We start from the raw sequence: 15,545 nt of genomic DNA on the forward strand, positions 1-15,545 counted from the left end.
TGAACCCGTTTGATTTTAATCTCGATGCTGATTGATTTTACTTACAACACAGTTCCAATACATTTTTGGCTGATTTTGGTTATTTTTTTCATCGGAATTGAAATAATCGAAATCGATTAATTTCGATCGAATTTGATAATTATTTAAATTTCAAATAATGTAATACCCGATTTATACCCAACGCGTTTCCATCTTCTACGCTTGACTATTGGAGAGAATAGCAGTTATATAAGGACTAATAGCTGCAATGCTCAGGCAAAGTGACAACAGCCTAGCCATTGTTGGAAAGTGAAATGAAACAGAAATGTGTATAGTCATACACTTCAATATGGTCATTTTCGACCATGGTTATGACAATGACTTCATCTTGAGTTAAATCGAACTCTCTCTCTCTATGCATGGTTGGATATTAGCTGTCACTAATAACAAAATTATAAAAAAAATTATATATTTTAGGATATGTTGTTTACATAAATAAGAACATTTTTTATTTTATTTTTTTATTACAACATTTTCCAAAACCATTATAAAACGCCCTTTCAAGTACCGTCTCAGTTCTCCTGTCTCTCTCGCCTCCTAGCCTCTTTCACACTCTCTCTCGCCTCTGTTTCGTCCTCCACCACCTTCTACGGCGTCGTTTTCTATAGCCTTCTCACAGATTGCTGGGTTTATTAGGACACTTCCTTTTCTTTTTCAACATCATTATTAAAGTTTTGGTCTTTGGATTGAAGTGATTCTCTGTTAATTCGTGCTCTTGTCTCTAATAAGAGTTCACTTATTGAACGTAAAAGTTTCAACTTTAAAGACGCAAGAACTGACAATTTTTAGCATAAAGTCTCAGCGTTTTCTGCGGAGAAGAGAGAGAGAGAGAGAGAGAAGAGGGAGAAAGAAGGCTTCTTTTGGGTCATTTTTGTGTATTGACAAAAACTAAAATTAAAGCCATTCTTGTTGGCTTTCACCATATATTTGTCGAATTTTGACTGATTTTTGGGGGTGGGTTTCTTAGGATTTTAATATTATAAAGCTTCAGATTTCAGTTTGAGCTCCTTTGCCAATGCAGTCTCTGAATTCTTGGTGAGTTCTCTAACGCTTATAAACGTTTTTTCACTCTTCTTTTTTAACTTCTAATTTAATTTTTATTAATCACAACACTCAAAAATTTCTTGTTCACTCTATCTAGTGGATTAAGTTTGTCACTTTCATATTTCAACTTATTTATGCGCAGATTTCCCTTTCTACTTTGGGATTCATAGTGGTCGTATTTTTCCTTTCAAAGATTTTCTTTTGCCTTCTGGGTTAGGTGAATTTTTAGATTATCAATTAAAACATTGCTTGATGTTTAATTAAATAAAAGGAGCTGGGTAGATTACATTCCTATCAGCAAATTGAATGCATCAATGTTCCGTTCACGCTTGATATGATATAAATTACATTCAGGGCCCACAAAAAAATCTTCTATTCAATTTTGATTTTGTTCTCTGTCACAGTGGCAAAATCATTACAATACTATGTTCATTTATTTCTTTATTGTGTGATGATATATCATATATTATATTTGGTTTAATTTTAACCATCAGATTTGTTTATCGAACTTGAGTGTGACTAATCAAATGATGTGTTCTTGGCTTCTTGCTCTAATTATAAAAAATTAAGGATGTGTCAAGAGATATGCAATTGATTCCATGCATTTGTTTATTTATTGGTAATATTAAAACAACAATTTGATTGTGTGTTTCATTACTTAATGGAACTTCTGTCTGTTTGTGATCATGCAATTGATTAATTAATGAGATATTATATTTAAGTATGTAGCTGTATTTTAATTATTAAATAGGCATGTATTGTTGTCTTGTTTAGCTTTGCTTTCTTGTGGATAGTTAATCTCTGACCGAAACAGTGCATGTTTTCCTCTTCATAACATGAACTATGATTTTTATTTGTTTTTGTTTCCCAAGGTGCCGTGTACATTTATTATAATATTTGAGTATTTTATGGTATAATGATACTGTGATTGAGCTCAGTGGTGGGTCCATAACTTGTGATTTACCTTAGATGCTTCCTTCAATCAAGATCGACTCTAATGAATGTTCAACTATAATTATCTTTTCCCAGTTTTTTTTTTTAAAAAAGAAAAAATTACAGTTATCTTTTTCTTGAGGTGCTTAGTCCTTGCAATCTTTGGAATGGGAACTTTTAGCAGTCACCAGTCCACTGTCCCAAACTAGCCCTGGCCTTTCAACACTATTTCTGTAGTTTTGAGGCTCTACTAATTGTATCTTCTAGGCATAGATCAAAATTATAAACGCCAACTATTGAATTGTGATCATTTATGAATACATAGAATTATGACAATCTACAATAAATTTCCTGATTTCTTGTTCTTGCCCGCTAAAGGATTATGTTATTTTTTAATAGTCACAAATGAAGGGACATCAGTGTGGAAAATGTGTTTGGGAAAATCATTTTGTTGCAAGACATAGAAGCAGTCAGATTCTGCTTAGATCTTTACTGCTGTGAAAATCAGTGAACATGTGTATCACATCGGTACCTGTCAATTTGGTTGTTATACTATTTGGATTTGTTGCCACTTCTGATTTGGATGCCCATTTGAAATGGTTTGAGTTCTATTTATCAATTGAACTTGTCAGGCTCTTTTAGATGTCCTGTTTTGGTGTCATTAGTTGCTGAACAAAATCTTAATTGCATGTGTTGCTTTGATCTCTGATTTAATATGGACGTTTCTATGTAGGGAGAATAAGCGATTGTGTTGAAAAAGATGATGGAAAACAAAAGAAGTCCCTGCTCTGTTGACCAAGGCAGTCTCACTTCTATTGCAACCAAACGACATAAGGCTGATCTTTCTATTTCCACAAAGGTTTCACCCTGCAGCCCTCCCTTTTACTTTTACATTTCCCCAGCTGGGATATGGATTCTTATTCCTTTGTTATGTTTACTGAGTTTATGGGATAAAAAAAAAAAAATATGACCATATAGATATAGTAAGATAGTTGGCTCTTGTAAGTATTCTCAGTACATAGAATGAGATCCATGAAACCTTTGGTATTAGCTTCCTGTCAACCACCATTTTTTATCCTTGGCAATCTTTTCTTTTCTCCTAGGGGCTCCTAGCTTGTTTTCTTGTCTTTCTTGGCTTTTGTTTCATCCTTGCCTTAGCACTATTTTTGCAATCTAGAAATCATAAATCTACAGGATGAGCTAAAAACCACGGATTTGGGCCAGGGCTTGCCATTGGCCTAGCTGACCCCATTTTTAATTCTGGTAGGGAGGAATATTCCTGACATTTGAACTAAAATTTGTAAAGCTGGATGAGGACAGCTTTTATTTGTCATTATAGAAGAAAGTAGCCCCAAAGTGAAGAAGCATGATTAATAAATAGCAGTTCTGACGTAGTTTGCATTAGCCCCAAAGTGAAGAATCATGATTAATAAATAGCAGTTGCGAAGTAGTTTGCATTATGATGGACAGTTTTCTTTAAATTTTACAGTACTTTAATGACATCACAATTTAATAAAAATAGGTTGTTTGGTCATAATTACTCATTTACGCAAATAATGCTGTCAAGCAATATTTGCTTAAACTTGATTCCAATAACTTCTTTGGTGCTAAGGGCACAAAGTTCTAAGCCTTTAATAAATCCAATCCTAACCTTTTTTTATTTGCTGGTTATTTTACTTTATCACATGAAATTTTAGCAGCTCAATTCTGCTTCTTATTTTTGTTCTGGAATAGGAGAGAAAAGAGAAGCTTGGTGAACGCATTGTAGCCCTGCAGCAGCTTGTTTCACCGTATGGGAAGGTAATAATGGGGATCTCTTATTCTTAAATTAAAAACCATGCGGATGTCTTCAAAGATTGATTGTGCTGCATGCTTATTAGATTATAGCTCATTCATTTGCCTTGTGTTATATTTTGCAGACAGACACAGCGTCTGTCCTTTTGGAGGCAATGGAATACATACGTTTTCTTCATGAACAAGTTAAGGTTTGGCCTTCTCTTGCTTATTTTACTTGCATTATCCTAATGACAACCTGTTTACTTTACTACAAATTCAGAAAACATCTTATATGTAGACTTTCATTCAATGGAAACCATTTTAAAATTCTTTAGCTGTTAAGTTTATATTTGAGAATAAGACGCGGTTTATGAGATGTGATGTAGGAGCTATTATGTTCTGGCTGCTGTCATCTCTTAAAATTACATGAAATTGGAACAACTTTCTTGTCAGACAGTCGTGATTCCCACCCAGAGAACAGCTGGACATAATCCATTACCAACCGTTAGCTATTTGGTTGGTCTAATTAGTAATTATATGTTGAGACTTCTTTGCAATCCAAAAAATATTAATGTAAAAGAAGCATCAATGTAGCTTTCTTTAGTATTAACTAGAAAATTTGACATTTGAATAGCAATGGGAGTGTTAATAAATGGTTAGAACTAGGGGATGACAGTGCTTTTGTTATAATGTTCGCATGACAGTTTTTACTTTGATCTCTCATTCTTTGCCTTCTTGGGATGGTTTCAGGTGTTGAGTGCTCCTTACCTCCAAGTTACTCCAGCTCAGCTGCAGGTGAATGTGAATTGGATTTGTATAACATTATAAATTTGAAGAACTTTGTTATGGAAGTAGTCAATCATTGTTTGCAACAAAAAGCAAAGCCATTGTTTGAAAGCAGTTCTCTAAAACATCTGAACAATAGTTAGATACCAATACCACACATTAGATAATCTATCGTGCATGACACTTCAAACATAAAATCTCCATTTGAGAATAGAGACCTTGCTACTGTTTACTTGAATTTGAATGTTCTAAAATGTTTACTCAAAAATCAAACTGCACCATGCAGTCTCCAGTAATTTTTTATTTGATCAATTTTTTTTTTTTTTTTTTTACTTCTGTGATGATGGTTCATGTGAATCCACGTTACGGTTTTAATCTCTGTTTCAAGCATTACTATGGAATCCTATATTGTTCACCGCCATTTGCTGAAGGGTTTGACTTACTCATGCAGGAATTGGAGCAATACAGTCTGAGAAGCAGAGGTTTATGTCTTGTACCAATCTCGTGCACCCTCGGAGTTGCGCGCAGCAATGGTGCAGATCTCTGGGCCCCCATCAAGACCACTTCTCCCAAATTTGAGAAGGCAATTTAACTATTCCCAATCACATAATTATAGTTAAGCAACATTGGAAGGTCATTTAGGAATGAATAGACTTGATGGTGTAAAGGTAACCTACTTATATTATGCTCAACAAATTTTTGTCAAGCAGAAGCAAACTTTGTAACAGAAGCTCAGCAGAATAGTCTTCTATATATAATGTAATGTTGGTCAATCTTTCAAAGAAAAACCATCGTGGTTATGGTTTTAAGCCAATGATGGGATCTAGGCATCCTAGTAAGGTATGTTTATCTCTTTCCTAATTAGAAAAAAAATTGTATATTTGTAAACCTCAATAATTGTAAAACAAAGGATTAATGAATATATGGGGAGTTGGTTCATGCTTTATGTATTTGATGTTCTCTTTTCTTTGAAATATGTCATTGGCTGGCTGTAAATATACTATTGAGAACTTCAATTTACAGTTGATACACTTAAATGGTGGCTTAATTTTACTCGTTGGCTTTGATCATCAAATTTTGTAAACTTTGATACTAAAACTTTTAGTACTCGTACAAATTGACGTTTTATGTTACAATTTAAAAATTTGGGCATATTATGGTTTGGATGTGATTTATTAATTGGTCTTTTTACTTATGTGAAGAATGGAAGATCGAGTTCGAAGTTTGATGAAATTAAGGGTGGTTGGTAAAAGTTTGGTTTTTTGGTGGGCCTCTTTGATTTAGTTTTGGTTGGTAAAAGTTTGATAGGTGTTAACATTAAAATTTAAAATATATATTGCCCTAAGTCTTCTAACGGTCGGTTACATTCTATTGTAAGAGTTAAACACTTAGGTCAAAACTCAAAATTGAAAGGGAAAGAAAAAACAGATTAATCTTATCGTTAAGAATACTAATCATAAAGTTAAAAACATAGTTGCCCTTGAATCATCATTATATTAGATCGTTAAATTTGAAATTTCATGGGAGTTGCTTTAATCACTTTTAACCTTATAAATTTGTTAATCAAATCTTTAATTTTGTTGGTGATAATTTTACCAAATTTTGAAAATTTTAATTGATTTCAATCAAAAGTTTTATTAATATATGCCCCAAAATTCAAATGATGGAGCTCTCTCTCTCTCTCTCTCTCTCTCTCTTGTTATCAGCTTTTTTCCAGCAGAAAAAAGCAGTTCTCAGAACTCTCTCTCTCTCCTTCAGTCTGCAGTCTGAAATAGCAGAGTTTCCGTATTTATAATTACGGTAGTTGTTATCAGCTTTTTTCCATTAGAAAAAAGCAGTGCTCAGTGTCAGTGAGTAATGGTTTACTAACTAAAGCCTTTTCCACATTAAATGCAACATCACCATTATATTTTTCTCTGGAAAATGGTTCAGCAAATCTGTGTGCGTCATGCTTACGAGTTTTCGGATTCAGCGATCTATTTTATATTATTTTCCAAATATTAACAAACTCATTTATAAAAAGAAAAAAAGAAAAAAAAGGAAAACATCCATAGCCCACCAGCCACTCATCTACAAATACAAGTTTAATGCACAACAATAAAATGTTCATTGATTTAACTAAATTAGAAAACTGTAGAATAGTTATTGCATTTAATTTAAATAAGGATAAAATTAGAAAAAACTTTATTAATTACTCCCAGATATTCTCGAAACTGACTTATATTTGTGAACAAAGAGTAACTTCTAATTGATTTTCTATTGTAAACAAATAACGAAAAATGGATTATTTTCTCGAAAATGTTTTCCACATAAATTTTCTTCTGCAAAACAAATGGAGGCTAGAAAGTTGCAAAAGCAAGTGCTTGCCCTTAATTCATCTCATTAGTATTCATCACAGTGCAATCTTTGTTTAAATTTGATTACCAGTGCAATCTTCTTGATTTCATTTCCTCAGCAATATTCAAGTACAACTTAAAAAATTAAGACAGAAATCATAGGATAGATTGTTAGGATGAAGCATGTTTAACCTTTTCACGCAGGAACTGCAACAGATGTTCACGTTTCCAGTTGTCAATTCTGCATGAGTAAAATAATAGGATGAGAAAAGAAATCATTGTTAGAAAAATGCAATATTGATGCATGAAAAATGTAATTCCAGGACTTAAGCTGCTATTTCCTCCAAAAGACCAAAACACACAGTTACATAATTCCTAATTTCAAATACCACTTCAATACAATCTTCTCCATCAGATATTACAGCTATTCTACATAATTCGCAAAGTAGACATTTACGTAGCAACCAAAATTAATTAATTGTCGCATGCTATGCAAAAAGGATAATGCGACTCTTTTCAGATTATCAGGCCAGGAATCAACTTAGTACGCAAAGACAGGTGTGGGTCTATATGTAAATGTATGTGGAATGATATTGTATTGTTTTTGTTCACATAGTAATTGAGGCCAGGATAAGAGGCCCCTTGAAGTTGAACTACAGCCGAGCAGCAAGATATGATCAAATACTAAGATCTAGAAAAAGTTTAAACACTTTGCTTCTAACATTGTGAGCCAGGTTAAGTCATTATCTATGATCAAAATGCCCAAGTATCTATTTGATTGTTGTTATGCAAGAACAGAAATAAACAAAAAGGAATGCAGCTTACCTAACGGTTTCTTTATGCTGACCCTCATCATCCAGCAAGATCAATTTTGGAGGAGAATTGAAAACATATTGAACTTTAACTGTGGGAAACTGATCCTTCTCTTCTTCAATGAAACCAACAATTTCAGGATAAAACACCAATTTTCTCATGCAAACCTCCAGTAATGCGCCAGAATAGGTAATCTGCAGTTTCACAGAGTTAGATTTCTTTTGATGTCGTTGAGTGGACTTTATTCATATCAATCTATCAACTTCATACACGGGCTGTTATCTAAATTTTCTCATTGTAATAATATAATGCAAGTCATAATACACATATCTCATGAGGTGTTATAACATTATTATTTTATAACTAAGATTCTGCAACAAATACGCATCATATACAGTCATTTAAGTGCACCAACTACTAATGGTTGCCACAACCAGTGAATGAACAACATTCAAAGCTTGCACAATTACTAGGTTTTCTGAAATGTTCAATCCAAGTTCATTCAAGTACAATTTTGGGCAAGTTCAAAATTTCTGTAGCATGATGAAAATGCTTAGTTTGAATATCATAAATGATATCAGGATGAGCATGCCATGTTGTTAGAAATGCATAAAAGAAATAAGTTGAAATAAAGATCATCTTTCACAATGTATTTGAGATTTGCAGCATCCTATTATCCTGCAACATGATACATACCTTGCTCAAGGAGTCATCGGAATCCTCAGTGCAGCACTTCAAACAGTCAGACACCAACTCTGCAACAACCACTTAACCTTAGATTACTATTATCCGCAAAAAAAAAAAAAAAAAAAAAAAAAAAAAAAAAAAACTGTAAATAATTCATATAATTGGACAGCTATATCTACCAAAGAGTTGACTCCAGTATGCCATCATTCAATATCTCGTGAACTTGTTTCACCCGGGACATAGAGACTTTGTCAATCATTTTCAGCCAATTTGCAATGCAGAAACTAGTTAAATATGTGTTCAACAGTAACAAGTTTCTTTTTAAAACTAGAATTCCTTGCTTGGACAACTAATTTGCATACTACTGCATGCATTACTTTCCTGCCAACAAGAGTTATAACTCAACAAGTTCAAATTTGCAGAGCATAAAATTCTTGTCTTTATGAATATCCAGAGTAATGCTCACAGAAAGTCTAAAGAATCAAAAGATGGAAAATAAACAGTTGTTGATGGACATAGCAGTACTTAATGCTAGAAGAAAGTTAGTGATCAACGAGTTCAAACAACTTCGAAGTTTATGAATATACAGAGTAATACCAACAGCCAGGTTTAAAGATCAAAAGCCGGGAAAGAAAGCCATATTGTCAGACTTTAAGCTCCATAAACCATATTTCACAGGTCAAGTCATCTATAACGAGACAAAATATTTTTAGGCTGTGATAGAGTGCTCTTATCACCACTATGCTTGATATTGGGTTGGTGCATACATCCAAGAAGATGCATTAAAACATGTGCAAGGATGTAGCAAAATATTGCATCTTTAAGAACTTTATGAAAGATTGCAAAATGCCATGCATGAATAACATGATATAGTGAAATATGCAAAGTTAGACGACATCATTAACCTTAAATTGACAGGACTCATGCATGCATTAATGTGTCTGTGAAACAATTTTCTGCTCAGAGCATTTATCATATCTACACACTTTAAAGGTTTTCTCAACCCAAAGTAAACCATGTTCGGAACTGTGAATTAAGAAGTTTATCCATCCAAAAGTGCAAATATATCTGCATCATCTCACAATGTGCATCGTTGAGATGGAAGTGTTGGAAGAAAAGAAAAAGGTCCCTTTTAAGCCTTGATTGAGTTTTACGAAGAGCACTTATTGGTACCATCAATCAATTTTAATCTTAGATGAAAAACATTTAAATCCAAGTTAAAATGTTTAAATGTTCTAATATTACAAACGGAAACCTTTTAGTTAGGAACATTTCATTCTAAAGAATTAACAAAGAAAATCCATCTAAAGCCAAAAAGGAAAAAGGCAGGGGGTAGGTGGTGGTGGGGAAGGTGGGGGGCTGGGGGGTAGTCGTGCAGAAATGATCACAGTTAAAATGAAACTTTTGAAGTGGGAACATGTTATTCTTCAAAGAAAACAAATAGAAAATAAGCCTTTTAATATCTAATTAAAATTCATTTCTAAAACAAACTAATAGATATGTCAAATACTAAAAATTTCATCAACTGAACTATTATCAGAAGTTCATAGTAGGGAAAGTGCTCTTCCCTCTTTCTTTTTCATTTAGTAATTGGTTATGCTTTCATCAGTATAACTTTTGTCGATAAGAATTTTATAGATATAAAAAAAAGTATACACTTGCATTAGTTCCATCTTGCAAATGGGGAGGAAGTAGGATTTGAAGTAAAGATCAAAAAGTTCTTCTACTTTTAGTCATTGACTCATTGCACCATGAAATGTTGGAGCAATAGCAAGATTGGTTCACTGTAACCTTGCGCTTATGAGTTCAAATCCCAAAGCAGCTACCTTATATAAATTTAGAAATCATCTTCTTATCCGTATTTCAATCTTTCTATGCTTCTTCTTAGATTCTTAGGCTCAGAGCATGTCATAGTCTTTTTAGCTTAGTTAATAAAACATAGATGACATTACAATTGGCAACCTAGATTTTTCCAAACCCAACATCCAGATTTTTCAAATAAATATCACTGAGACATTGAGCTACCATGAAGCCCAGAAATTTCATGAAGTGCATCATTAAGGAAATTTGAAATTAAGGCATCTTAATGGTTTCTCACGAATGGCGAATGTGGCACAATACTACCGATACCTTACCTTCACAACTCGAAAGATCAAAGAAGAAGACAGGACAGAAAAATGATAAGAACCATGAGAAGCTCCTAATATAATGGCTAGCCCAAATTGACAATATCACCAGAATAATTAATTATAACTTTACAATAAGATAAATGGAGAGGAGTCGAATGGTGCTGCTCTGCCAATTAGTATATCATGTAACCTAATATCAACATTTCATTAGAAAAAAGGTATAAAGCTCCATCATCTCGCTTCGTACAAAATCAGCGACATTGTTAGATTGATGCAATCTTTTATGCTTTTTCCAGCCAACTTGGAATTTAAGAATATCTTTTTGAATAGGCTTAATACATAAATTGGCACTTGAACTTTGCAAGAAAAGCCTACTGGCACTCTCAACTTTTAATTGACCTATTAAGCCCTTCAACTTATAAAATGTGCTCATTAGACACTTTAACTTGTGAAATTGCAACTAATAAACATAAATTTACAAAATTTTCAATTTTCAGATATGCATTCAATTAGTGTGACCTTTATGGATCTTGTAACACAAATTAAGGAATAACAGTTTTCACATTTCTTAGCTATTCTGCGAGTGTCCAATAAGTACGATATTATAATTTGAAGAGTTTAGAAGGTGCAATTTTATAAGTTAAAGTGTTTATAGGTGCATTTTTACAACTTCAATATGTTTGATGGTAAACATAGAAATTGAGGGCGCCACTAAGTTTTTCTCATAAAGTTCAGGTGGCAATTTATGCATTTGGCCCTTCATAAAATTTGAATCTTTCCCACATAATCTATCAAACAAAGTAGAGCAGAAAAAAAAAAAATCCAACAAATATTCATATTATCCAGTAAATGAGGAAACTTTAGAAACTAAAACAACAAACACGCTTGATAATTGGATAGAATATTCAGAACCCATAAATTAATTAAAGAATTATGACCAAATGACGAAATTGGAAAAGGAAACAAAGGAAAATGAAAGGCACGAAAGTTAATCACCTTGATTCTTGACATACTCGGCAAAAGTGTTGCAATCAGAGCACAAAGCAAGACCAGTGAAACCCAGATCCTCGCATTCTCTTGAGCTCAGCTGCTCTTTTGATGATGCGATTGGCAATATAATACAAACCCACAACAACGCCACACAATATCTACGCAAATCCATATCGGTTCCTCTCTTGTGAAATTCAGTCTTGCGAATAACTGGAGTAAGATGGCAGCAGCCGTAGACTCAACGACTCGGCTCGGGATTTTTAAGGCGTTGACAACGATGTCGTATTTAGGAGAACAAACAGTGTCGTTTTAGATTTTAAAGTAACAAAATTTTAAGTGTACAATCAATTCAGATTTCTCATGTATTTTTTGTAAAACTAATGTATGTGCTAATTGGCTGGCGAAATTTGCTTCTATGAAATTTTGGAGCTTGATGTTCTTGATTTCATGATATTCTTTTTTGGTTAGCTCATATTACTGAGATTGTTATAGTTGTAAAAATCCATGATAAGTTCTATAAAAATATAAAACATATGTCTCTACACCATAATTCATTAAATTACATAGAGAAATCATGTTTGTATAAATTTCATCAATTCGCATGAAATTTTTAATTATTATGTATTTCACATAGCTATTTTCTTTTCTTCCAAAAAAAAAAAAAAAAAAAAACTTTCATCCAAATAAAAAGTTAGTGTCTTATTATTTTTGTTTCATGGTCTTATGATTTCACGAACTTTTAGATACAGGCGGGATTTACTCTTTTGGAATTGAAATCAGATGCTAAAATGCATACACAATGGAACCAGTCCCAAATATCTAAAATCTGAAGCAAGTAGTTTGCACTTTTGATCAATTATTAGATGTTAAAATTTTAAAATAAATCAAAAAATTCACAATTATAAGAATTTATAGTCTTTCCCATATAACTATTTATGCAATTATTGATCGTATAATTATGTATTTTGCAATTACAACAGAGAAATAGTATTAAATGTGTAAAATAATGAAGTTGCAATTTGAAGAAGATAATGCCTGTGCTTATCTTGACGCAGGAATTCTCTGCTTTTGGCCTCTAGAACCTCTAACAGACAGAACGACAAAAAGAACAGAGCAATTAGAAAAGTAAAAAAACGACATGCTTACAGGAGATCAAAATGGAAATTTTCCTCTTGCTCAAGGTGTATCTTTTTACAATTAACAGAAAACAGCACTTAGCAAATTTGACTTTGTCCAAACAAGACGACAGGTCGTTCCAAATAGCCAAAGGGTTCCGATATAGGCAAATTCGTTCTTAGTTTCATGCATAGGCAAAAAAAAAAAAAAAAAAAAAAATCCTTTAGAGGCCCTTTTCTTTGTTTATTTCCTCTATGCAAAGTTCTTGTTCTTGATTTCCTATTTTGTTTGTGTAACCTAAACTGAGCAGAAAGGAAGAACCTTTCTATAAATACCTAACATAAAAAATACTTAGCTGCGTAATAGAGTTAATCTTCTCACTTAAAAGTATTAATTAAAAATGGGTGTGCTCTGTCTTGTTGAATATGATCGAACTCCAGGTTCACGTTTCTATTTATGCCGTGCATGTCAAGCCCACATAGCCAAAGATCATCACCTCTCTTTCAGAGTAATAGCTACGTACAATCTCATTGTCTTTTTCATATATATTGTTAAATTTATACTATAATAACTATTCCTGGTACGTACTTTTTTCATGCAGACTGCAGTAGAAACAATAGGTATATTTGAAAATGCGTAAGAACTTCCTATAACTTATCAGAGTAATAAATATTCCTTGTATTTTTCTTTTCATTCTTTTGTGAATTATTAAAACTGATTATTACTTGTATGTGTTTCATGTTAGTGTGAACATATTTAACGATCAAGAGCACCAGACAGTCAGTGGTATAACAACTTCTGTTGTCTATTGTGTCCAATGCTGTAAAAACTTGGGCTATAAATTTGTAATTTCTCATCCAAGCCTTTCTTTTTTTCTGAGTATAAATATGGGTGTGCAGACAGACACTTCGGTTCCCAAATTTATACTTTTTGGACTAATGACTTTTTTTTTATATTTCAAATTTTTTTAGCTTCACGTCGAAAATCCCAACAATATAGCACAAACTGGCAGAGTTATGCTGGCAATGTAAGATAATTTTAGGATGGTACTAATACTATACTATATGTGATACTCTTTTTTTTTTTTTTGTTCTGTATGTGTTCTGATTTAACAAGTTTTGGGTACTACAGGGAGGATTTGCTGTTTTGGAATGGAAACCAGATGCTGCAAGCATTAACAATGGAACCATATATGGATATTTAAGTATTTTCTTTAAAGAAATCTTGTTCGACTCAATTTTCTATCTTCTATTCTAGTTTAATTTTACAATGAGAGAGCCTTATTCAATGTTTTAATTTTGAAATTCAGATTAATAATATTTAGAATTTGAAAATAAATTGAAAAATTCATAATTACAAGAATATAGAGTCATTGACTCATTGCACCATGAAATGTTGGAGCAATAGCAAGATTGGTTCACTGTAACCTTGTGCTTATGAGTTCAAATCCCAAAGCAGCAACCTTATATAAATTTAGAAATCATCTTCTTATCCGTATTTCAATCTTTCTATGCTTCTTCTTAGATTCTTAGGCTCAAGCTCAGAGCATGTCATAGTCTTTTTAGCTTAGTTAATAAAACATAGATGACATTACAATTGGCAACCTAGATTTTTCCAAACCCAAAATCCAGATTTTTCAAATAAATATTACTGAGACATTGAGCTACCATGAAGCCCAGAAATTGCATGAAGTGCATCATTAAGGAAATTTGAAATTAAGGCATCCTAATGGTTTCTCACTAATGGCGAATGTGGCACAATACTACCGATACCTTACCTTCACAACTCGAAAGATCAAGGAAGAAGACAGGACAGAAAAATGATAAGAACCACGAGAAGCTCCTAATATAATGGCTAGCCCAAATTGACAATATCACCAGAATAATTAATTATAACTTTACAATAAGATAAATGGAGAGCAGTCGAATGGTACTGCTCTGCCAATTAGTATATCATGTAACCTAATATCAACGTTTCATTAGAAAAAAGGTATAAAGCTCCATCATCTCGCTTCATACAAAATCAGGGACATTGTTAGATTGAAGCAATCTTTTATGCTTTTTCCAGCCAACTTGGAATTTAAGAATATCTTTTTGAATAGGCTTAATACATAAATTGGCACTTGAACTTTACAAGAAAATCCTAATGGAACTTTCAACTTTTAATTGACCTATTAAGCCCTTCAACTTATAAAATGTGCTCATTAGACACTTTAACTTGTGAAATTGCAACTAATAAACATAAATTTACAAAATTTTCAATTTTCAGATATGCATTCAATTAGTGTGATCTTTATGGATCTTGTAACACAAATTAAGGAATAACAGTTTTCGCATTTCTTAGCTATTCTGCGAGTGTCAAATAAGTACGATATTATAATTTGAAGAGTTTAGAAGGTGCGATTTTATAAATTAAAGTGTTTATAGGTGCATTTTTGCAACTTCAATGTGTTTGATGGTAAACATAGAAATTGAGGGCGCCACTAAGTTTTTCTCATAAAGTTCAGGTGGCAATTTATGCATTTGGCCCTTCACAAAATTTGAATCTTTCCCACATAATCTATCAAACAAAGTAGAGCAAAAAAAAATCCAACAAATATTCATATTATCCGGTAAATGAGGAAACTTTAGAAACTAAAACAACAAACACGCTTGATAATTGGATAGAATATTCAGAACACATAAATTAATTAAAGAATTATGACCAAATGACGAAATTGGAAAAGGAAACAAAGGAAAATGAAAGGCACGAAAGTTAATCACCTTGATTCTTGACATACTCGGCAAAATAGCCAAAGGGTTCCTATATAGGCAAATTCGTTCTTAATTTCCTGTATAGGCAGCAAAAAAAAAAAAAAAAAAAAAAAAAAATCTTTTACAGGCCATTTTCTTTGTTT

At 32.6% G+C, this 15,545-nt stretch overlaps 2 protein-coding genes across 3 annotated transcripts; one reads left to right on the plus strand and one right to left on the minus strand.

Annotated features, from left to right (window-relative positions):
• Window positions 1-502: 502 nt before the first annotated feature.
• On the plus strand, window positions 503-5,392 carry LOC149498808 (basic helix-loop-helix (bHLH) DNA-binding superfamily protein). Of its 2 annotated transcripts, none has more exons than XM_089726309.1 (6): window positions 503-1,074; window positions 2,750-2,875; window positions 3,751-3,816; window positions 3,936-4,001; window positions 4,543-4,587; window positions 5,030-5,392. In XM_089726309.1, exons 2-6 carry the CDS (start codon window positions 2,777-2,779, stop codon window positions 5,168-5,170), a joined length of 417 nt encoding a protein of 138 aa, XP_089582435.1. In that variant the 5' UTR covers window positions 503-1,074; window positions 2,750-2,776; the 3' UTR covers window positions 5,171-5,392. The 2 variants fall into 2 exon arrangements, with proteins under 2 accessions (XP_089582435.1, XP_089582440.1); XM_089726314.1 differs by having other exon boundaries at window positions 3,936-3,995.
• A 1,533-nt stretch (window positions 5,393-6,925) lies between these two features.
• On the minus strand, window positions 6,926-11,781 carry LOC149498809 (selenoprotein family protein). Its single transcript, XM_089715922.1, has 4 exons — window positions 11,540-11,781; window positions 8,424-8,482; window positions 7,740-7,921; window positions 6,926-7,155 (listed from the first exon to the last, which is right to left on the minus strand). Exons 1-4 carry the CDS (start codon window positions 11,703-11,705, stop codon window positions 7,086-7,088), a joined length of 477 nt encoding a protein of 158 aa, XP_089572048.1. The 5' UTR covers window positions 11,706-11,781; the 3' UTR covers window positions 6,926-7,085.
• Window positions 11,782-15,545: the final 3,764 nt, after the last annotated feature.

Source organism: Jatropha curcas, chromosome 1, assembly GCF_041381405.1.
Source record: "Jatropha curcas cultivar XTBG-Jc1 chromosome 1, XTBG_Jcur_1.0, whole genome shotgun sequence".
Lineage (NCBI taxonomy): Eukaryota > Viridiplantae > Streptophyta > Magnoliopsida > Malpighiales > Euphorbiaceae > Jatropha > Jatropha curcas.